The sequence below is a fragment of the Neoarius graeffei genome, chromosome 4, assembly GCF_027579695.1.
Source record: "Neoarius graeffei isolate fNeoGra1 chromosome 4, fNeoGra1.pri, whole genome shotgun sequence".
NCBI classification, from domain to species: Eukaryota; Metazoa; Chordata; class Actinopteri; order Siluriformes; family Ariidae; genus Neoarius; species Neoarius graeffei.
In genome coordinates this window covers 109,724,474-109,750,266 of record NC_083572.1, presented here as the reverse complement: position 1 = coordinate 109,750,266, position 25,793 = coordinate 109,724,474, and the positions used below count along the sequence as shown (strand labels likewise).

General features: G+C 42.8%; 1 protein-coding gene across 1 annotated transcript; it reads left to right on the top strand.

The window, feature by feature from the left end:
* Positions 1-3,722: 3,722 nt before the first annotated feature.
* Positions 3,723-19,417, top strand: chst7 (carbohydrate (N-acetylglucosamine 6-O) sulfotransferase 7). Its single transcript, XM_060918404.1, has 2 exons — positions 3,723-5,024; positions 18,191-19,417. Exons 1-2 carry the CDS (start codon positions 3,764-3,766, stop codon positions 18,196-18,198), a joined length of 1,269 nt encoding a protein of 422 aa, XP_060774387.1. The 5' UTR covers positions 3,723-3,763; the 3' UTR covers positions 18,199-19,417.
* The last annotated feature ends 6,376 nt before the right edge of the window (positions 19,418-25,793 follow it).

The window sequence follows — 25,793 nt, the reverse complement described above, 5'->3', positions numbered from 1 at the left end:
GATACTGTGACATCTTACATCAGTTTTTGTGGGGATATGTGTGTGCCCACCAAGACCTTCTGCACATACAACAACAATAAACCCTGGTTCACTGCAAAACTCAGGCAGCTTCGCCAGGCCAAGGAGGAGGCCTACAGAAGTGGGGACAGAGTCCTGTACAAACAGGCCAGAAACACACTCACTACGTTTACATGCACATAGAGAGAATCGAATTTCTGCCGTTGCTCGACTGAAATCGAAGTTCAAAATGCCATGTATACACCTTAATTCGGCTGAAATTGAACCGAACTTGATTTCTCGGAATCGAGCTACACGACCTAGTTTATGCGATTTCTGCCGAGCTACTTTGTGCATGTATACCCTATCGAGCTAGTTGTCGAGCTACTTCCGGAAGTGACGAGTGACGAGACCACAAGCGGGAAACACAACAGCCTCGGTCGGCATGACAACAGTAGTAGCGAGCAGCAGAAGAGGTCAGGAGGAACAAACGAAGAAGAGAAAATGGCGATGTAGAGCTCTCTGAAGTGTGGGTGGAGCACAGAGGACGGCAGGACAAAGCTTCTGGTACTAATAGGCTTTTTATTGTCAGACTTTTCAGTTTAACAGCCTACTTTTATTCTTGAGAGAAAAACACACACACACACACACACACACACACGTGCGCGCGCTGTGTTCTAGTCCCGGGATGAGCTGTCCCCTCTGCTCTCCCTCTGCCTCCTTAAATAGGGCGCGGTTACTGGGAAGACACACAAACACAGGTTAATTACCGTCAGGTGAAGTGATTCTGCCACTCACCTTCCCTGGCTCCGCCCTCCTGTCACAGACCGGCGCTTGACCACGCCCCCACTGCCACAGGCAAGCAGAAACGTGCACTTCTGGAGCAATAAGGAGACAGAGTTCATGCTCATTCAGCTTAAGGAGTTGAATATATTAAAATTCATGGACGGGAGAAAAACGCGCAATGGAGAACACGGAACTGATAACTTTGTTTACACTCTTGAATAGCTCTTCTTCATGACGACAACCGGAAGTGTACCAACACGATGGGGCGTGTTGCGCCACCTGTGGCTCGGGTGCACAATGCACCTCACACAATAGCCCGATTTCATTGTGTGCGTGTAGGATTGGATTTCTCTGGCACCCTGCTGGGACCTTCAGCTCGATTACCGACAGCAGCTCGATTTGGATGTGCATGTAAACGTAGTCAGTGTGGATAGGCCTGAAGAACATCACCAACTACAGGAGACCATCCCCCAACACTGCAATGAACCATCAACTGGCTGACGAGTTGAATGTGTTCTACTGCAGATTTGCCACATTCACATCTCTCCCCCCTCAGACATTAAAGACCCATTTACACCCCCTGCTATTCTGCCATCCCCTGCCTCTGACCCCACACCAGCACTCAAGGTCTGTGAAGAGGATGTTTGTCAGCTTTTTCACAGACAGAAGATCAGGAAGACACCCGGCCCAGACGGTGTGCCACCCTCCTGTCTGAAGGTCTGTGCTGATCAGCTGGCCCCCATCTTCACCCAGATCTTCAGTAGATTCCTGGAGATGTGTGAAGTCCCCTCATGCTTCAAACACTCCACAATAATCTTGGTTCCCAAGAAAACCACCATCACAGGACTGAATGACTACAGGCCTGTAGCCCTCACAGCTGTAGTCATGAAGTCCTTCGAGAGACTGGTGTTGTCACACCTGAAGGACATCACAGACCCCCTGCTGGACCCCCTGCAGTTTGCCTACCGGGCAAACAGGTCAGCGGATGATGCAATCAATATGGGACTGCACTACATCCTGCAACACCTTGACTCTGCAGGGATGTATGCCAGGATCCTGTTCGTGGACTTCAGTTTGGCGTTCAACACCATTGTTCCAGACATCCTCCACACCAAGCTCACCCAGCTCACTGTGCCCTCCTCCACCTGTCAGTGGATTATAAACTTCCTGACTGACAGGAAGCAGCAGGTGAGGCTGGGGAGCATCACATCCAGCACCCGGACTATCAGCACTGGTGCCCCCCAGGGGTGTGTGCTATCCCCACTGCTATTCTCCCTTTACACCAATGACTGCACCTCAAGAGACCCGTCTGTTAAACTCCTGAAATTTGCAGACGACACAACAGTCATCGGCCTCATCCGAGACGGTGACGAGTCTGCATACAGGCGGGAGGTTGAACGGCTGGTCTGTTGGTGCTGTCAGAACAATCTGGAGCTGAACACGCTCAAAACTGTGGAGATGACAGTGGACTTTAGGAGGAGCCCCCCCCACCCTGCCGCCCATCACCAACAACACTGTGACTGCTGTTGAAACCTTCAGGTTTCTGGGCTCCACAATCTCCCGGGACCTGAAGTGGGAGACCAACACAGTCACCATCATCAAAAAGGCTCAGCAGAGGTTGTACTTTCTGCGCCAGCTCAGGAAGCTCAACCTGCCTAAGGAGCTGCTGACACAATTCTACTCTGCCATCATTCAGTCTGTTCTCTGCTTTTCCATCACTGTTTGGTTTGGATCGGTCACCAAGCAGGACAAGAACAGACTGCAACGGACAATAAGGTCTGCAGAGAAAATTATTGGTGTCAGCCTGCCCTCCATCCAAGACCTGTACCTGTCCAGAGTCAGGAAATGGGCAGGTAACATCTCTGCAGACCCATCACACCCTGGTCACAAACTGTTTAAACTTCTCCCCTCTGGGAGGCGCTACAGATCACTGTATGCAAAAACAACCAGACACAAGAACAGTTTCTTCCCTCAGGCTGTCTCTGTGATGAACAGCTAAAACCGGACTCAAATATCAGTAACATCAGCTGTGAAATATCTGCACACTCATACCGTCATTCTGTGCACACTGTATATTTATCTCATCTCATCTCATTATCTCTAGCTGCTTTATCCTGTTCTACAGGGTCGCAGGCAAGCTGGAGCCTATCCCAGCTGACTACGGGCGAAAGGCGGGGTACACCCTGGACAAGTCGCCAGGTCATCACAGGGCTGACACATAGACACAGACAACCATTCACATTCACACCTACGCTCAATTTAGAGTCACCAGTTAACCTAACCTGCATGTGGACTGTGGGGGAAACCGGAGCACCCGGAGGAAACCCACGTGGACACGGGGAGAACATGCAAACTCCACACAGAAAGGCCCTCGCCGGCCACGGGGCTCGAACCCGGACCTTCTTGCTGTGAGGCGACAGCGCTAACCACTACACCACTGTGCCGCCCCTGTATATTTATATTTATAAGATTTTAAAAAATCCTTGTCTATATATATATTTACCCTTCTCCATGTACATAGCTTTTTGTTTTTGTCTATGCTTTTTTTTTAATCTGTTTGTACTAAGAGAGCTAAGTGAAACCGGAGTCAAATTCCTCGTGTGTTCACATACCTGGCAATAAAACTGATTCTGATTCTGATAATGAATAAATAAGTGTAATTTTTTTTCTAGGTCCATATCTTTACAATTTATTCTGAAGTGTATTTATTTTATTCACGGACATGGGAGCAGCAATTCAGCTGTACAGCTGTGCAATGACTAGTAATAAAGCCTCTGATTCTGTTCTCTGTTCACTACTGAGTGTGACGCTGTGACACTAGTGTTTGTCCACTTCGAGAGGGCGTGGCTTCGAGGAGGTTCTTGGTGGCGTCATGATGTTTGTGGGCGTGTTTTTGTGCACATGTCCCCGCCCTGAGTGGCTCTTGCTGGGGCAGGTGGTGGAGAGGAGCGGAGCGGAGAGGAGAGGAGATGTGGAGGAGATGAAGCGGCGGCTGCAGAAGAAGTATATCCTGTTGATCGCGGGTTATTCCGTGCTCCTGCTCCTCATCCCGTACGTGTTGGACCTCCACAGCAGGTGGGCTCAGGTGCGTGATGGAGCTCAGAGGGAGCCGCGGCGGCGGCAGCAGCAGCGCTGCCCGGATCTGGAGAGCAGCGCGGCGCTGTGGAACGGCACCGAGTACGCGGAGCAGCGCGCAGGAACCACGAACCGCACCAAGACGCACATCTATCTCCACGCCACCTGGAGAACGGGCTCGTCCTTCCTCGGGGAGCTGTTTAACCAGCACCCGGATGTGTTCTACCTGTACGAGCCGATGTGGAGCCTGTGGCAGGCGCTGTACCCGGGCGACGCGGGGAGTCTCCAGGGCGCAGTGCGGGACATGATGAACTCTCTGTTCCGCTGCGACTTCTCCGTGCTCAGGCTGTACTCCAGCTCAGCCAACATCAGCACCTCGTTCATCTTCGGCTGGAAGACCAACAAGGTGATCTGCTCGCAGCCCCTGTGCGCGGCGTACAAGAAGCACCAAGTGGGACTCGTCCAAGGAGACGTGTGCGCCAAGTGCGCACCCAGAGATCTCCGAGAGCTGGAAAGGGAGTGCAAGAAGTACCCCGTGGTGGTCATCAAGGACGTCAGAGTGTTAGACCTGGGAGTGCTGGTGCCTCTGGTGCAAGATCCGACACTGAACTTACAAATCATCCAGCTGTTCAGGGATCCCCGAGCCGTGCACAACTCCAGGCTCAAGTCCAAGCTGGCACTGGTGCGCGAAAGCATCCAGGTTCTCCGGAGCCAGAAGCAGAACGACAAGTACAAGCGGCTGCTCGCACCCGGGAACAGGGTGAACCGGGCCGAGAACTACGTCTCCGGTGCCATGGAGCTCATCTGCGACAACTGGCTCCGTGACATGCTCCTGGTCAACGGTGCGCCAATGTGGCTCAAGCGGAACTACCTGCAGATCCGCTACGAGGACCTGGTGCTGCATCCGGTCAGCGAGCTGCACCGACTCTACCGCTTCGCCAACCTGAGCTCATCTCCAGAGCTGGAGAAGTTTGTCATGAACATGACGCAAGGACAGGGATACTCCTCAGACCGGCCCTTCCTGATCTCGTCAAGGGACGCCAAGGAAGCCATATTCGCCTGGAGAGAGAGGCTGAGCGTGGAGCAGGTGGGCCAGGTCGAGGCGTACTGCAGCGAGGTCATGCGCCACCTGGGATACGAAAAGAGGAACCTGGAGCAGAGCTACAGTAAGAGAGCTTCATCACTTGGGTGATTCCAGGGTTCACGCGTCATTCAAAACGAGAATAATATCTCAGAAATCGTGCTGTTAAACAGCAAAACAATCAATCAATCAATCAATCAATCAATCAATCAATCAAACAATCAATCAACAACACAGTGGCGTAATGAAGCGCAGCCACCGTTACCACTGAAGTTCTCATTTTCCTGTTCCAACATGTCTCAAAAGTCTTTGAGATCAGCGTGTCATCGATTACACTTTTTAATCCAGTAAAAACAACACAACATAGTTTTTATCCATTTATAGCTACCTTTAAACGGTATGGAACGTCCACAGACAGGTTGAGTTGAGTTATAGCAGCTCACCAACCTGCCTCTTTTTTCTCTTAAAGTTTGTAAAAAAGAAAAACACACCTTGTCTTGTTGCTAAGAAACCAAAAAATTGTAAAGTTACAGCTTTACCTCTGGTCCCGGAGACTCCTTCCATAAACGATGAATAGATGTCTGTTTATTTGAAGAAAACATCCCCCGTATCAATGATTACATGCTTTGTTTTTCTGTTTACGTGAAGCATATTCTGTAGTCGTTGTTACTATGGAAACGATAACGTATTAGAATTATATATCGTAATTGCACTACGGGCGGCACGGTGGTGTAGTGGTTAGCGCTGTCGCCTCACAGCAAGAAGGTCCTGGGTTCGAGCCCCGGGGCCGGCGAGGGCCTTTCTCTGCGGAGTTTGCATGTTCTCCCCGTGTCCGCGTGGGTTTCCTCCGGGTGCTCCGGTTTCCCCCACAGTCCAAAGACATGCAGGTTAGGTTAACTGGTGACTCTAAATTGAGCGTAGGTGTGAATGTGAGTGTGAATGGTTGTCTGTGTCTATGTGTCAGCCCTGTGATGACCTGGCGACTTGTCCAGGGTGTACCCCGCCTTTCGCCCGTAGTCAGCTGGGATAGGATCCAGCTTGCCTGCGACCCTGTAGAAGGATAAAGCGGCTAGAGATAATGAATGAATGAATGAATGAATGAATGAATAATTGCACTACTACTACAAGTCTCAGAGCTGGTGTTATAGAAGATTAATCAACACCTGATGACCAATCAGATTCCAGATTGTTACGACACTGAGGAATCGGTGCTATGGTAACGGATCATTCGCGTACGGTGGATGCTGAACGTAAGCGGAAATTAAAAAAGGTGTCTAATTGTTTTAGCTTTCTCTAAAAGGAGGTGGATGTTTTTTTGTTTGATTAATTTCAAGAGAAGACAAACTGGTGACTGTTTATCGCCGCTGATACGTTGTTTCATACGTAGACGTTCCACGACGTTGACTGTGTAACTATAAAGGGATAGAAAGTACGAGTTGTCATAATCACGGTGGTGTAGAACACTTTGATGCTTTGACACTTTACGCTGTTCGATTTGAGGATACAGTAGGAACATTAACTCTGCTTCATCTCTCACACAACAACACCACGACATGGAGTGGTTTATTAATTCCATATTTATTAATTACAGATTTAACTCAGAGATATTAAACCACTCTTATGACTTATGAAGAAGTCAGGATGCTGATGTTAACCTGAGGCCCGGGGTGACGGTGAGAGGAAGCGAGAGGAAAAACCCTGTTATAAAGAACAAAGGGGGGAAAAAAACAAAAACACCTCGAACTCGAGGCATGAAATAAAAGAGCACGTATCCTGTGTCTGTAATGCGATTAAAGATGATGGCATCACCCGCTGCACAAAGGATAGACGGCTTTTATCACTTCAGTGCCGAGCGTTTATCTTACAGTTTCCAACCAGCTGATTTTAGACTCCGTTTTCAGTGTGGTGTTGAAAACACTTGGTTGGGGAAAAAAGGTAGCGAGGAAACCGATCTTAGGACCTTTTACAGAACTCTTCACCCACAGACCAGTTGTTAAGTCCTGTGTTCATTGACTGTTGTTGTTGTTCTCACAGTACAAACATGACTGAATGCGGCGTAGCAGCAGATCTGTTTCACTCGTGCAACTCCCTCGCTTGTGGCTGATTTATCACCAAAACCACATGCGAATGCGACCAAAACATTCTGCGGCTCTGCACAGCATGTACTTTTGTACAACCCTGTGTCCTTCTGCTGCTGCTGCTGCACTTCACTCCACAAAACAAGCAACAGAACCGTTTTCGTCTTGGTAAATACTTCACAATAAGAGTCGGAGTGAAAAATAAACTCCTGGGAAGAAACTAAATGAACCGAAGTCATGTTTATAGGGACAGAGTCCAATCTAAAGGTCGTTAAAGCCAATAAAAGTTTACAGCTCTGGAGCAGAGTCCCACATTCTGATGAGCCAGCTGTGAGCAGGTGAGAATCAGTGGTCGGAGCTCCTTACCGCAGTTGCCAGAGTAACCGATCATTCGCACTCAGTGGCCACTTTAACACGAACTTGTTCTTGAGTCTAAGGTCCCTGTTCTCGGCTGCAGGAGAGCAACCTGATGTGTTCTTCTGTTTTCTGTTGCATGCTGAGATGCTTTTCTGCTCACCACGGTTGTAACGAGTGATTATATGAGTTACTATATCGTCATCTCATCTCATCTCATTATCTCTAGCCACTTTATCCCGTTCTACAGGGTCGCAGGCAAGCTGGAGTCTATCCCAGCTGACCACAGGCGAAAGGCGGGGTACACCCTGGACAAGTCGCCAGGTCATCACAGGGCTGACACATAGACACAGACAACCATTCACACTCACATTCACACCTACGCTCAATTTAGAGTCACCAGTTAACCTAACCTGCATGTCTTTGGACTGTGGGGGAAACCGGAGCACCCGGAGGAAACCCACGCGGACACGGGGAGAACATGCAAACTCCACACAGAAAGGCCCTCGCCGGCCACGGGGCTCGAACCCAGGACCTTCTTGCTGTGAGGCGACAGCGCTAACCACTACACCACCGTGCCGCCCGTTACTATATCCTTCCTGGCAAAAACAAACAAACAAAAAAAACCTCGAACCACCTCAAATCTGGCCATTTTCTGATCTCTGACCCTCTCTAGTCAACAAGGCGTTTGCTTTGTTTCTACCCACAGAACTCTCACTCACTCGATGAAATGTTTTTTGTTTTTCGCACCATTCTGTGTTGTGTGTGAAAACCCCAGGAGATCAAACAGCAGGTGGACGTTTGGGTGTTCCTAATTAAGTGGCCAGTGAGTGTGTGTGTGTGTATATAAATAAATGCAAGCATTAGTTAAAAATATCATCATCATAATATCGATATTGTGAGACTGTAGATGACGTCACAACACACTGTTCCGAGATATCGTGAGAATCAGGAGCTGATCTGAAAACGTTTCCGACTGTTTAACTCCTTAAACTCGTAACCTGTTTAAAAAAAAATCCTCCTTTTCACTGTTAATTTTTGTAGATAAACATAAAATCAAAGTAAAGGTTTATTTTTAAACCCGACCCTGCTGTTCCGACTCGAGGACAGTTTAAGTGAATAATCTGTACGTTGTGATATGTGCAGTATTGAAGTATCGTGACGTGATGTGATGTGTGTGTCGTATCGCCCAGCCCGCAACCAGTCACACCGAAAGTGTGGAGTCACATCACGTGGCAGCGAACCTCTCAAATGTGTCGTCTCTCCTCTCATATTCACTCACTAACAAGACTCGTGTTTTTTCACCACCGCTATATCAAATTTATTTGTTATTGACGCAAAGCAGCTTTACAGAAAATTAAAGGCTTTGAACATGAGCTGATTTTATCCCTAATGATCAAGTCTGAGGTGACGGTGGTGAGGAAAAACTCCCTCAGACGACACGAGGAAGAAACCTTGATAAGAACCAGACTCCAAATGGAACCCATCCTTATCTGGGTGGGAAGAGATACCGTGATAATGGATAACTCGCTTCTATAACAATGTCCTGTCGAGTCACAAAGTACAACTGCGTAACCAGGAAACTCATGATAGTTTAACAGGAAGTCTGTTTTGTTGAAATTCTAAACTGTTCATTGAGCGCAAAACTGTTCATGACAGCTGCAGTCCTAAAGTTATCATGGTGATTGTAGTCCTAAACCATCGTAGCAAAACTGTAAGTGCGTCTTCTAAGTGCGTCTTTTGATTGTCCGTACGGGGCCGTCCTCTACAGGAGCGATAAGATGAGACTCCAGCTAGAAGTAGGGCATGAGGATGGATCAGACCGGTCAGAGGAGGAGAAGAGGTCAGGATCACTGGTGTCTCAGGATTGGCATGCAGCGAAAGAGAGAGGAGAAAATGTCCTTGGTCTGTTTTTCTTGTATTTTCTCCAACTCACGTTCTGGTCTGGGAGTGAAAACCCCCACAACAGGCACTTCCTGTAGGACTCCATTTAAAACACTCCGTGTGAAAGTAGCCTTCCTGCTCTCTGTATTTGTGGAGTAAAAAAAGTTTCTCTGAAACGGTTTCACATCGGCATCATCGACGCAGATAGACACGATGATAATCCGGTTAAATATATTAAATTTCCAAACCACAAATAAGGCAGCTTGTTGTGTGGCATTTCCTTTTAATGGATCGTGGCCCTCCTGTGGTTTGTTTGAAAGCAGCCTGGCAGGATTTCAGTCTGGGACACGCCTGGGGTTTATTCCTGTGAAAACAAACCTGGATGGAAGAATTGATGTGGCAAAAAAAAGAAAAGACCAAAAAAAAACCCACACCCACCACAGCGCGGCTGTCATGTTACAAAGAAATTGCGAAATGTAAACGTCTCTGTCCTGAAAACATCCGATATCTTCATGTTACGGCTTTAACAGCTCTGACGCTGGAGACTCCTTACGTAAACGTTACATCATAATAAACATCTTCTTAAAAGAAACTTCATCATGACTTTTTTTTTGTGTGCGAAAAATACCCATAGCTGCTAAAACATAGCATTTTCAGAGCAAGAGACACTTTTGCTTGACACGGAAACAGCGACTGAAAACATGGTTTCGAATCCACTTTCGCAAGTCAGTAAACTGAACAAAACCCCGAAGCTTTAGGTGGTGTTTACATTAGACCGTATCCGTCTCGTTTTCGTCGCGGATGCACTGTCCGTGCACATTAAAACGCCGGGAAACGACTCCACAGGCGGAACAACTTGAATCTGCCAGGGCCCACGTATTCAACCCAGTTCGTATCTGATCCGGTGCTGTGTAAACATTGAGGAACGAGGAAACGCAGTGCTGAGCTCTAGCTGACGTCGTCATTGGACGACGTCACTGTGACATCCACCTTCCTGATTCGCTGGCGTTGGTCATGCCACGTTGGTCATGTGACGCGACTGCTGAAAAACGGCGCGGACTACAGGAAACGACGCACAGCGGCTCAGTCCCGAATCACTGCTCGTGCGCTTCACTCGCGCGCTCTGTGAGCTGCGCAGGGCCGGAGTGCGCACCCTCCAGAGGGCAGTCGCTGTTCAGGGCGGAGTGATTTGGAGCGCAGGAGGAAGCGCTGAGCCGCACTGAGGTTTATTTACACATTTCAACTTATTTACCTCCTTCAGGCGCTTAAACTCAGTGAGAACATGAACATCACAGCCAGGTGTGTTTATCTGCTGGAGAAGGTGTTCGCTTGCCATCCTTCCACTTGCAAGTGGTGAGTGACTTGCGCATGCCCGATATGCACTAGGATCATGTGACGTGCCGTCTAATTAGTCATGTGATTAGCGTATCCGTGTATTGGCGTTGCTGTGTGCACGCGAATCGTGTATTGGCGTTGCTATGTGCACGCGAATCGTTTTAAAAACGTTAATCTGATGATCCGCTGACACGGTCTAATGTAAACACCACCTTAATCGTCAATTGCAAAACGGCAGAACGTACAGAAACACTGTTTTCTGAATGTCGTCATGTTTGCGACTCTTTGAGCCGAATCACATTTCTAAAGAGGTGCATTTATTTGGAAATGAGGACAATTTCAATAATTACCAGCGTTGTTATTTTCATGATTGTCTAGTGACAGGAATAATAACTGTGACTGAAAAACAACATTAACTAAACATCTAAGATATTTGGCACCGTGTTACAGAGCCAGTTCTAGTGAGAAAAAGCGGTACATGTGACGTCTAAAAAAGTCCGAAAGCTCGATTGAAAACGCTTCTATTTTGCTTTTTTTTTTTCAAATTTAATACAAAAAATTTTTCTTTGCAAATTATATCATCAGTAATAACTCGACTGAAAAACAGCACAAATTTATTTACGGCCCATTCTATAATCGCGGGTACGTTTCAAGTGTCGACTCGGCGAGTCATTGTCAACTCTGTTATCATTAAACCGGGCAATCTGTCAACAGAATCGACGATAACAGAGTTGACATTTCCCACCATTTTGTGCCTTTAACTCCACATGCTAACCTCAAACTAGCAACCACACGGCATGTATTTTAAAAAAATTAAAAACTAACAGAATTTTATGGATTTTAATCATATTTATTTTTTTTTAAAAACGAGTGAGAGATTCACTCCGATATCACAATAACAGATTTGACGAATAATTAATCTACTGTTGGCGTATTGTCATGGTTGGTATCAACCATGCAATATTGTAAACCATATTCAACGCTTATTCTCCGTTGGGTAGAGTGATGTAATACACGTAGGATAAGCGATATGCTAACAATATTGCATGCTATCAAACCAAATGAATGAAACCCGCTAGAAGGGAATAGAACACGTGTTTTTATTTCATGGAAAAAGTGTCCTGGATGTATAATAATTCCCAATATTTCACTCCGATGACGTCACTCCCAGTGTTTTTCCGCTGCGTTGTCAAAATGGTGAAGCAGTTCAAAATTAAAATTCTTTTCATGAAATTGCGTAGATATATTTTTTGTGGATGTGTCCAAATAATATAAAGAACATTACACAGTGGTGCAAAGATATGAAGTTTATTTTCTCGTGTTGAAAATATTTTCACTCGTTCACTTCACTCACTCGTGATATATACTGTACATTCACCACTCAAAGAGAAACTTCATATCTTCGCACCATAGTGTAGCATCCTCTATTTTGTGTGATTGAGGAGGAAGTACTGTATTTCCTACAACTCTTGGCTCAGGCCTGGTGTCTTTGATGTGATGATGTTGATCCTTTCTTGCAAAGTGAAGTGATCTGGCCTGAGTTTCCCAAAAGCATCATAGCACAAAGATCATTGTTAAATGGTTGGGCGAGCAGCACAACAAACACACTCTGGCCCTGTCCACACGGCAACGGATTCAGGTGAATCTGATAAAATTGTTTATCGTTTCGGCCTGGCGTCCACACGACACCGGCGTTTTGGGTGCCCCAAAACGATATTTTTTGAGAATGGGTTCCAGAGTGGAAAAATCTGGCAACGGCGCCGTTGCGAAGTCGTCTGGATGAGTAGAACGGATTTGTTTACGATGACGTCACAACCACATGACTAGAACAAGCAGCACTCTCGCTGTTTTGTATGAACCACTGCATTGCATTCACTTTTGTATACAGCTTTTCTTTTAAATAAACAAGTAACTGAACCATTTCTTGAATTTCTTTTTTTTATTGGATAAGACTGCTTTTTAAAATGTTCACACACAATATAAAAAGTTATATAAATTATATAAAAATGCTTTTCAAAATGTTCACACACAATAAGAAAATTAAGTTATATACAGTGGTGCTTGAAAGTTTGTGAACCCTTTAGAATTTTCGATATTTCCACATAAATATTACCTAAAACATCATCAGATTTTCACACAAGTCCTAAAAGTAGATAAAGAGAACCCAGTTAAACAAATGAGACAAAAATATTATACTTGGTCATTTATTTATTGAGGAAAATGATCCAATATTACATATCTGTGAGTGGCAAAAGTATGTGAACCTCTAGGATTTGCAGTTAATTTGAAGGTGAAATTAGAGTCAGGTGTTTTCAATCAATGGGATGACAATCAGGTGTGAGTGGGCACCCTGTTTTATTTAAAGAACAGGGATCTATCAAAGTCTGATCTTCACAACACATGTTTGTGGAAGTGTATCATGGCACGAACAAAGGAGATTCCTGAGGACCTCAGAAAAAGTGTTGTTGATGCTCATCAGGCTGGAAAAGGTTACAAAACCATCTCTAAAGAGTTTGGACTCCACCAATCCACAGTCAGACAGATTGTATACAAATGGAGGAAATTCAAGACCATTGTTACCGTCCTCAGGATTGGTTGACCAACAAAGATCATCCCAAGAGCAAGGCGTGTAATAGTTGGCGAGGTCACAAAGGACCCCAGGGTAACTTCTAAGCAACTGAAGGCCTCTCTCTCATTGGCTAATGTTAATGTTCCTGAGTCCACCATCAGGAGAACACTGAACAACAATGGTGTGCATGGCAGGGTTGCAAGGAGTAAGCCACTGCTCTCCAAAAAGAACATTGCTGCTCGTCTGCAGTTTGCTAAAGATCATGTGGACAAGCCAGAAGGCTATTGGAAAAATGTTTTGGGATGGATGAGATCAAAATAGACCTTTTTGGTTTAAATGAGAAGCGTTATGTTTGGAGAAAGGAAAACAGTGCATTCCAGCATAAGAACCTTATCCCATCTGTGAAACATGGTGGTGGTAGTATCATGGTTTGGGCCTGTTTTGCTGCATCTGGACCAGGACGGCTTGCCATCATTGATGGAACAATGAATTCTGAATTATACCAGCGAATTCTAAAGGAAAATGTCAGGCCATCTGTCCATGAACTGAATCTCAAGAGAAGGTGGGTCATGCAGCAAGACAACGACCCTAAGCACACAAGTCGTTCTAACAAAGAATGATTAAAGAAGAATAAAGTTAATGTTTTGGAATGGCCAAGTCAAAATCCTGACCTTAATCCATCGAAATGTTGTGGAAGGACCTGAAGCGAGCAGTTCATGTGAGGAAACCCACCAACATCCCAGAGTTGAAGCTGTTCTGTATGGAGGAATGGGCTAAAATTCCTCCAAGCCGGTGTGCAGGACTGATCAACGGTTACCGGAAACGTTTAGTTGCAGTTATTGCTGCACAAGGGGGTCACACCAGATACTGAAATCAAAGGTTCACATACTTTTGCCACTCACAGATATGCAATATTGGATCATTTTCCTCAATAAATAAATGACCAAGTATATTATTTTTGTCTCATTTGTTTAACTGAGTTCTCTTTATCTACTTTTAGGACTTGTGGCAAAATCTGATGACGTTTTAGGTCATATTTATGCAGAAATCTAGAAAATTCTAATGGGTTCACAAACTTTCAAGCACCACTGTAAAACTATGCACACTAATAAAACTAATTTGTACACACAGAAGGCACGATTTCCTCGCGTAGTCGCAGCCATCTTCTTCTTGTTGTTGTGTGCTTGTTCCTGTGAGTGCTTCACGCCGGGTAGAAGAAGGGGTTTATGCGCATGCGTCCTACTTCTTCTATTGTTCTGGTGTCTCCGATGGGACCGTCTTACAGCGCATGTAGAGGTGTGGCATGTGTATTGCATCGTTTTCAGCAAGCGTTGCGTTGCCATATGTACCTGATATTTTATTGATCCGTTGCCCATGTGGACGCGATATTTTTTTTAATAAAATCTCGTTGCCGTTGTCGTGTGGATGTAGCCTCTGTCTCCTAGTTAAGATGCTCTTGACGTTAAGAGGCTTTTGGGACCAAAAAATTTGTGTACGTTTGTGAGTTTTTTCACAAGTTCTGAGTTGACTACTCATAAGTTTGTATTTCTTAATCTTGGAATTTCTGAATTTTGTTTCGTCTCAAATTTATGACTTTATAATCTCTGAAAATATCTGAGTTTTTTCTTGTAAGTGTACAACTTTTTTCCTCCTTTTACCTACAGTGGCCTGAATACGCCATCATGTTTTTTTCACTTCACTTTACAGTCTAAAATAAATAAAAATATTCCAGGTTGGTCTCAGATTTTCAGACTTTGCTGTCAGTGTTGCTTCATGACCGTGCAGATATTCATAATATTCATTTTAAAACTTGAAATACCAGGTTAAAAAAAAACCCTTTTCGTGCTCTATGAACCCCCACGAGGGTTTTAACTCGATGGTATCAATATGAAGAGATGCAAATGAGTGCAGGAATGAAATTGAATCTAAAATTAGATTAAAAAGAAAAACCAACAGTTTAATTGAAGAGCCACAGGGTTTGAGAGGGGAAAAAATGGTAGTGAGTCATTTGGGAGTCGATTCCTTTTTAATGGCTCAGTTTAAAGAGCTGAAATGAGTCACCCATCAGATCAGTCGTCTTGGAATGAAGACAAAGGAAGAAAACCCACATGAGGTAAACCAAAATGTATAAATGGATCAATGTCTTGCAACAAAAGCACATAAATCCAGCATGATGTTTATAACCGAGTTCATGGACTAAAAACGCAAGTGTGGCCAAACCATTAAAAAAAAAAAAAAAAAGTAAAGTTTTATGAACTTGTGCCTTTGAGGTTTTGTTCTTTCTGCCCAAGCCCAAGCATTTAATTCAAACACCACGGTTCTAACGGCACATCTGGAAATACTTTAACATCGTACATGTGACATGTAAAGCAGCAATAAGTTTGAAAGCTATCAGGGACTCGGAACACGGCGTGATGGAGGAATACTACATTTAATCTGCTCATAATAAATTTAGTCTCTTTGTTGTTGGACCTGGTTGGTTGTAAACCGGTCCAATGTGAACCAGTACCGCTGTTCTGGACCCTCTGTGCTTCCTTTAATCTAATATTTCATGACTGTATCCATTTTTATGACCGGTGACATGATTAATATGAGCTCTGTGCAGCCGTATTTTATTTCACATGCTGCTGGATTCAGAGCGCTCGTGTTTCAGATGGAAAGAACACAACTCGGACTGACTACTGAAGAGCCAGAGGAAATGTAGGCCAACGTAACTCTTATTACCGCGTCATAACAGGGCCATAGGGGTTCATAATCTTTTAAACAAACACATTTCTATGAAATGTACATTAAATAATGGGAAGAGGAAATAAAATACACCAAAACCCTGTTGGTGCAGTGTCATGATGTTCCAATATACAGTTGTGGTCAGAAGTGTACATACAGTGATATGGATGTCATGGCAGTATCTGGGCTTTCAGTCATTTCTTTGAACTGTTCTTTTTCTGTGGCAGAATGATTGTCCAGGATACATCTTAAATAATAAAAAAAAAAAACTAGAATTTGGCGCACAAGATTTACTTTTCTTTGGGTTTTCTGAAATCAACACAGGGTCAAAATTATACATACAGCACACCCAATATTTGGGTAAAATCTCTCTTCGCAAGATTCACCTTGACCAAACATTTTTGTTTACCATGAACAAGCTTCTGGCAGGGCGGCACGGTGGTGTAGTGGTTAGCGCTGTCGCCTCACAGCAAGAAGGTCCGGGTTCGAGCCCCGGGGCCGGCGAGGGCCTTTCTGTGCGGAGTTTGCATGTTCTCCCCGTGTCCGTGTGGGTTTCCTCCGGGTGCTCCGGTTTCCCCCACAGTCCAAAGACATGCAGGTTAGGTTAACTGGTGACTCTAAATTGAGCGTAGGTGCGAATGTGAGTGTGAATGGTTGTCTGTGTCTATGTGTCAGCCCTGTGATGACCTGGCGACTTGTCCAGGGTGTACCCCGCCTTTCGCCCGTAGTCAGCTGGGATAGGCTCCAGCTTGCCTGCGACCCTGTAGAACAGGATAAAGCAGCTAGAGATGATGAGATGAGAAGCTTCTGGCAGAATTCTCGTTGGATATTTCACGATGCTTCCTGGTAGAGTTCAATTAAATTTGTTCTTTTTCTTGGCATGGACTCAATTTAGAAGCACAGTCCATATATTTTCAATAGGGTTGAAGTCAGGACTTGTTTTAAGCGTAATGTTCGCCTGCTTTATCCTCCACAACCAGCTCTGATGCGTGTTTGGGTTCATTGTCCTGTTGTAACTCCCAAGTCATGTTCAAGTTTCTGATGGTTTATACTGAAGGATTCTGAGGTAGTCCTCCTTCTTCATTATTCCATCCACTTTGTGCAGTGAACCAGTTCCACTGGCAGCAAAACATCCCCAGAGCATGATGATCCTACCACCACCACCAGCTGGTACAGTGTTCCAGTGGTACAGCACTCATTGGATTAACCAACATACAGTAAAATGGGAAAGTCCAAGGAGCTCAGTGCAGATCTGAGAAAGAGGATTCATATCCAAGATGACATTCATGTCACTGTCTGTAAACTTCTGACCACAACTGTAGGTGTCATGCAGCCTTATGAACACCAGAGCTCGAATTCACTTTAGGCACAGAGATAACATACTGGTCCGAGCCGTGTTATTACACACTGACATGACGTCAGGTCACCTGAATATATACGTATTAAGTCTGTAAACACTCCAGACACATGCTGGAAAAAGCCTTTATTAATGGTTATGTAGGTGTAATGTAGTGTTATGAACAAAATGTTTGTTTATCAAATGCTCGTGATCAGTTTTGAACAACAAAATATGTCGGAATGGTGACGGTCCATCAGATTCAATTATAAAGGGGATAAAGTGTTACAATTATGCACAATTTTGACCACATGGAAAAGGAAAAAGTGGGCGTGTCTTTTCTCTTTACGGTTTTTGATAAGCCATGTAGCAATAATCGACAAAATAAAAACTACACTCGCTGGCCACTTTAATAGGAACTTGTTCTTGAGTGTAAGATTCCTGTTCTTGGCTGCAGGAGTGGAACCCAATGTGGTGTTCTGTTTTCTGTTGCATGCTGAGATGCTTTTCTGCTCACCACGGCTGTAAAGAGTGATTATATGAGTTATTATATCCTTCTGACCTGGCCATGTTCCTCTGGCCGTCTGTTATCAACAAGGCGTTTGTTTTGTTTCCACCCACAGAATTGTCTCTCACTCACTCAACTCGAAGTTTTTTGTTTTTGGCACTATTCTATGTAAACTCTAGCGAGTGTTGTGTGTGAAAACCCCAGGAGATCAGCAGTTTCTGAAATACTCAAAAAAAAAAACCCCAGCCCATCTGGCTCAAACCAACACCCATGCGACAGTGAAAGAAAGTCACACTTCACTTTGAGACCACAGTTTTTTCTCATTCTGACATGTGAACATTGTGAACATTAACTGAAGCTCTTGACTTGTATCTGTGTGATTTGATGCAGTGTGTTACCACTGTTACTTTGCTGCTCTGGACCATCTTGAGCTCATAAGAAGTGTGTGTGTGTGTTACAGAAGCCTAAAGGGAAGACTGAGTCCTGTGAGAGAACAGGATGAAGTGAAGCTACAGCGGGAGGCAGGAACATCAAGCGTCCATCACTGGGTCTCTGGAGGATTGACACTAGAAACAGTTCCAGTCTGAGTTCAGATGCCCCACAGCGCCGTGAGACCAAATCCGACAGCGAGAAGATGGACGCTGAATAAAAAGACGCAGGCTTCAGAGGACACTGATTATAACCTGGAGGAGATTAAACACTAACTCTGACAGTGAGGCAGAGACGCCTGGGAGATGAGCGAGCTGGTCGGGTACGGATTGTCGGCCATGTTTGATCAGCACTAATCCTCAGATTCCCTTAATCAGCTACAGGACATGGAGCTTAGCACGCTGGGCTTCTGTGTGTGTGTGTGTGTGTTAGTATAACTGAAGTGCTGTTTCACTGTCAAACTTTATCTTTCACATACATGAAGAATCGAAACACCATTTCAGAATCGATCAGAAACCTGAATAGAGACGTTTATAAACACTTAATAATGCATTTCAGTAAAGTGTGTAATAGTGGTGTATCGTCAGAGCGACAGGTAGCGCCTCTTAGCGCATAGTCACATGTGACTGTTTGGTAAAACTATAGTCCACAGCAGTGTTCAGAAGGTTTCAGACGTTAAAAGGCTGTTTCTGCTCCCTGACTTTCACTTCCAGAGACATTTATGTGGCGGACTGGAACAGGCAAGAGGAGTCCAAATATACACAACTCTATCGACATAACAGCATCAGAACACTGATATATTTTTATGAATACGTACAAGTAGAAATATGAAACTCAGGCTACTGAAAGGTAACAGCTCTGTAACAACCGCGTCATAAGGGTTCATAAAATAAGCCGCTTTGATTAAGGGTTAGAGAAAATCTACACAACTCTGTCCTGGCAGCATCGTATCATATGGTCATGGGTGTTCATAAAGATTTTATAAGCAGAAATATGAAACTAAGAGCGAGAGATAATAAATATAGCTTTACATATGACCATGCCATGACAAAGCTATGTTTATTATATCTCACCCTTAGGTTCATATTTCTGCTTATAACATCTTTATGAACATCTATGACATGTCATGACAGCACTATGCATACTTTCTGACCCTTAACCACACTGAACTATATAATTTCTGCTTATAGCATCTTTACGAAAGCATATAACCATGACATTCATAAAGATGTTGTGACATGTCATGGGTGTTCATAAAGATGTTATAAGCAGAAATATGAAACTAAGGGCGAGAGATAATAAATATAGCTTTACATATGACCATGACATAAAGCTGTGTTTATTATCTCTCGCCCTTAGGTTCATATTTCTGCTTATAACATCTTTATGAACATCTATGACATGTCACAACAGAGCTATACATACTTTCTGACCCTTAACCACACTGAACTATATAATTTCTGCTTATAGCATCTTTACAAATGCATATAACCATGACATTCATAAAAGATGTGACATGTCATGGGTGTTCATAAAGATTTTATAAGCAGAAATATGAAACTAAGAGCGAGAGATAATAAATATAGCTTTACATATGACTACAACATGACAAAGCTATGTTTCTTATCTCTCACCCTTAGGTTCATATTTCTGCTTATAACATCTTTATGAACATCTATGATGTGTCACGACAGCGCTATGCATACTTTCTGACCCTTAACCACACTGAACTATATAATTTCTGCTTATAGCATCTTTACGAATGCATATAACCATATGTAGTGAAAGTTCATTATGTCTAATTATTATAACTATTCTTTAAGTTCGTTTCTTAAGACACGTATTTTTTAGGATGTTACCTAAAAATGTTATGAACATCTATGACATGTCACAACAGCACTATACATACTTTCTGACCCTTAACTACATTTGATTTCATATTTCTGCTTAACATCTTTATGAATACATATGACCATGACATGACAAAGCTATGCTTATTATCTATCGCCCTTAGTTTCATATTTCTGCTTATAGCATCTTTATGAACACTTGTCACAACAGTGCTATGCATACTTTGACCCTTAACCACACTTTCATATTTCTGCTTGTAACATCTTAATAAATACATATGATCATGTCCTGACAAAGCTGTTTATCTGTCACCCTAACTTTCATATTTCTGCTTATCTTTAAAGATAAATATAGCTTATAACATCTTTATGAACATCCATGACATCACGATAGCGCTATGCATATTTTCTGACCCTTAACCACACTGAATATAATTTCTGCTTATAGCATCTTTATGAATACATGTGACCATGACATTTCATAAAGATGTTGTGACATGTCATAGGTGTTCATAAAGATGTTATAAGCAGAAATATGAAACTAAGGGCGAGAGCTTTGTCATGACATGGTCATACGTGTATATGTAAAGATGCTATGAGCAGAAATATGAAATTCAGTGCAGGTAAGGGTCAGAAAATATGCATAGCGCCGTCGTGACATGCCCTATGTTCATAAAGATATTATAAACAGAAGTATGAAACTAATGGCAAGAGATAAATATAACTTTGTCATATGTATTCATTAAGATGCTTTTAGCAGAAATATGAAACTCAGTGTAGTTAAGGGTCAGAAAGTATGCATAGTGCTGTTGTGACATCAGTGTTCATAAAGATATTATAAGCAGAAATATGAAACTAAAGGCTAGAGATAATAAACATAGCTTTACATATGACCACAACATGACAAAGCTCGTCCTTAGTTTCATATTTCTGCTTATAACACCTTTATGAATACATATGACCATGCCATGACATTCATAAAGATGTTATAAGCAGAAATATGACAGACATTCACTGTGGTTAAGGGTCAGAAAATATGCATAGCACTGTCGTGACACAAGTGTTCATAAAGATGTTATAAGCAGAAATCTGAAACTAAGGGTGAAAGCTTTGTCATGGCATGGTCATATGTATTCATAAAGATGTTATTAGCAGAAATATGAAATTCAACAGAGTTAAGGGTCAGAGAATATGCATAGTGCCCTCATGACACGTCATAGATGTTCATAAAGATGTTATAGGCAGAAATATGAAACTAAGGGTGAGAGCTTTGTCAAGATATGGTCTTAAGTGTTCATAAAGATATTATAAGCAGAAATATGAAATTGAATGTAGTTACGGGTCAGAAAGTATGCATAGTGTTGTCATAACATGTTCATAAAGATATTATAAGCAGAAATATGAAACTAAGGGTGAGAACTTTATAATGGCATGATCATATGTATTCATAAAGATGTTATAAGCAGAAATATGAAACTCAACGGAGTTAAGGGTCAGAAAATATGCATAGTGCCCTCATGACACGTCATAGGTGTTCATAAAGATGTTATAAGCAGAAATATGAAACTAAGGGTGAGAGCTTTACCAAGACATAGTCATAAGTATTCATAAATATGTTATAAGCAGAAATATGAAATTCTGTGTGGTTCAGGGTCAGAAAATATGACATCACAACAGCGCTATGCATGAAAGTGTTCATAAAATCTTAAGTACTAAAAAATGAAAGTTTACTTAAGGGTATAGAGGGAAATAAATAAATATATCTCTCTTATGACCGTGTCATGACATGACCATAGGTGTTCATAAAACGCTTATAAGCGGAAAACAGATCTGTCATGAAACGGTCTGACATTACAAGTAGAAAAATTAATTGTAAGGGATTGGGAAAATACACAGCTGCATTATAAAAGTATAACGACTTGATCATAGGTGTTCATAGAGCGAACATAACCTCATGTCACCTGACACAGGCGTGAAGTCAGCCTGATATAGAAATTGATGCAATGCCTTTAAGAACTAGTCTGCAGGTTTGTCAGGTGTCATAGAGCCTTATTAGAGCCTTATGAACACTGCTCTGAAGTACCATGTTATTGAATGTTTATTAAATGAATGAATTAACGTGATGACAGTATTACACCGTAAAAACATGACATTATCATCATCTCCGAAAGAACTAACCTGAACTACGTCGAGTCTTAGAACTCACTGTGAACAAAAACATATTTATGAAGACTTTTGTAAATAAATGTGTTTTTTTTTGTAGTAAACATTGTCTTTTTATTCAGTACCAAAGCATTTCCCTCAGATTTGATATATTGCTACAGTAAATAAACCAGTTCAGTTCTGTTGAATACATTGATATATGGTTTGAAATGTACACTTGTTTTTTAATGCATACACACTTTGTCAGGCTCGAGTGCATTTTCACATGTAATAAGGAGTAATAAGCGTCGACGCGGTCGTCTTGTCTTGGGATATAGATAGATACATCATACACATTCAACATGGCATCCCTTGTTACGGAGTATATTTGGACGGAGACGGACACGGACACATGCAGGACGGCGGGGTACGAGCCGACAGCTACGGGAGAGCGGAAGGATAAACCTAGACGTATGTACAAATCCGCTGGATTACTCCGGACACATCGGAAAAACAGCTGCACCAAGTCCAGAAAGTCTCCAAGTCCTTTTCGGTCACAGCTGGATCCGGATCCATCCAAAAATCCAAAGTGCACCAAACCGTGATGACGTTTCCACCCCGAAAGTAAGTGTCCAATGTGAAATGTTTCACAGGATGAAGATGTCTTCACAGTTTTCTCTCAGGTCTGTGATCGTCCAGCGATAAGATCAGGTCACAACACAGGAGGCTTTTGTTTTTGTGTTGTTTTTCTCCCCAGAAAAATACATAAAGAAACGAAGATGGTTTTCAGAAAGAAGCCAAGCATGAAAGTGATTTGAGATGATGTTTGGACAAAAAGTACAACACAAAACTCAAAGCAGCAGGTTTGATGGGATGGTTCTGGATTTGAATCTATGAAAGGAGATGGAAGGATGTAGTGGTGTTCCTTCTCTTTTAAATGGATGGATTAATCATCAGTTTGGGTTCTTCACTGATTTAAAGCAACATTAAGAGTGTGTGTGTTTGGGCGTGTCACGATTATCACATCATGGTCGCTGCTCAAAATGAGGTCTGGTTACATGACATTACATTAATGTAGTTTCGCAGACACTCTTAGCCAGACCAATGAACAACATACTCAGAGCATCCAGGTGGGGGGGGGGGTCTGCTCAAGGGCACTTAAGCCATTTCTGCTGGTCTAGGGAATCAGACAGACAACCTTCTGGCTCTAAAGCTGCTTCTCTAACTATTAGGCCATGGATTCTCCCAATCATTTATAGAATTTAATGACTCTTGGACAAAAATTTCCCCAATCCTGTATCACCTGACAGCGGCCGACCACAGCGTGCTGACGGCTAACACGTGCTTCCTCTGAGACACGTGACGCCACCTGACCACATTATTTTTTCCCCCCCTCCAAACTTCTGATCATTCTCTGATGCAGGTCAATCCGAGGAACGTGCTATCAACCCTCTTCTGCATACATGAGGACTCAAGATTGGTGATAAACACAAATATGTAACTTACAGCTCTATAAAATATATATATTAGTGCTGTCAAGCGATTAAAATATTTAATCGTGATTAATGTCGCGACTGTCATAGTTAACTCGCGATTAATCGCAATTTAATCGCACATTTTTGTCACATGAAAAACCATTGTAATTCTCTTATCAGCATAAAAAAGTGAATGGGCTTGCTCACCGTTCGAACTACGGGGTACACGGGGGATCCGAGATCCCCTGAAACAGACATGAGATCCCTTGAAAACATGATTTGGGAAATGTTGGGGGGTCTCTAAAATATTGGCAAAATGATGTTTATTGACATAGCAATTGTGTGTAACGGGAAGCATTTGCATATCCGAAGTGAGCGCGCGATGGAGATCTGCGCTCTGAGACAAGCGCAAGCACCCCCCCAAGGGAAAAAAAGGGACCCCCCGAAAATATCGGCATAGTTCGAACACTGGTTGTACCAATGTTTTTTTTTTAATTGCAGAGCATAACACGTCTTGTCACAGCCACTGCAAAGTGGAAAACGAAACTTAAGCCGAGCACCGTGGCTCTTCGGGGGAGGGCAGAGGACTCTGGCTGTGCGGGGCGTGGCATCATGTCACAGAGCGTTAATCTCGCGATAAAAAAATTATCGCCGTTAAAATTGAGTCAAGTTAACGCGTTAATAACGCGACATTTTTGACAGCACTAATATATATATATATATATATATATATATATATATATATATATATATATACATACACACACACACAAACGCACCTCTGTCAGGACCGCATCATAACACGGTCACAGCTGGGACTTAAGAGCTGTACATACTGTTAACATAACTCAGAACACATGCGTGGACCAATGAAGGAGTGCGAAAGCTAACACACGCTTCCTCAGACATGTGAAAGCAGCTACTCATGCGCTTGTAACCCATCCAGAGCCAAGTACCATCTGCCCTCTAACACGTACACGAGCTCAGCGATGCCCGTGATTGGCTCGTGTCTCTCCGATTGGGTTAGTTCCTGTCAGTCTTGCTCCTCGGACATGATCGGCTGTGGTGTTTTTTTTTTTTTAAATCAGGATCTCGAGATCTCATTTTGTGGAACACAATATGATTAAATTAAATCGTAACATACACAGGATTCAAGTCCTGTCAGAAATATCGTAATTTCAAGGTGATGACTTCGAGTCGAGGACGTGTCCTATCCTGTCAATAACAAAAAGTCATAGCGTCCAACCAAAACGAATGTTATGTCTGCAACAGCCGGAAAGATTTACGTGATGATTTTCAGTTCTTTTCAGTGAAACAAAAATGTCTTGTTGGAGATAAGACCTCCGAACACATTCACACACCCAAATACACCTCGGGGCAAATTTAGTACAAATGGAGGAAACTGAAGGACACCCACAATGCACCATTATCCATGTGTGCATGTTTATTTTATTTATTTTTAAATTTTTTTTTATTCCTTTTGAATTGTTCCCTTAAGGATACAAAGACTTTTGCACTTGACCTTTGGATTGAAACCCAGGTTACACACCGACCTGTTCGAATCCTCTCATCTGTGATTGTGAAACATTTATCGAGTTTCATCAATAATTTAACAGCTGTAGATTGTTCTAATTGTGGACTTTTTTTAGTACCTTAATTTTTCCATTAAATATCGTTTACATTTTATCTCGACTGTTTTTTGTTTTGCTTCAAGTAACTTGTATATTTCTAAGTATTTCAGATTTTTATTTATTAAGCTTTTAATGTTTCATTTAATTATCATCCCTATGTTCATTTTTCACTCGGGTTTGTAATTTAGCTTGCCGAAATTAGCTAGCTAGGTTTTTCTTTTGTTGCTAATGTGTCTTACCATTCAATCCAAAATAATTAAACATAAATTAAAGGAAAAAACATCTGATTTTAAAATTCTGCAAGAAATTAACTAGGCTTTGGAATTTCACTTGATAAATTAGCTAGCTAGTTATGTTAAGTAGCTCATTCAATTAGCGAGTGAATTGAATTTTGCAATTTAGATTTTGTTAAAATTAGCTCATTTTCTATTTATAATAATTTCTACTTATACACGTCATTTGATTTACTGTTTTTTCATCTTTATTCTTTTACGTAAATAGTTGAGGTTTTGCGTGAAAAAGTGCTCGATAAAGAT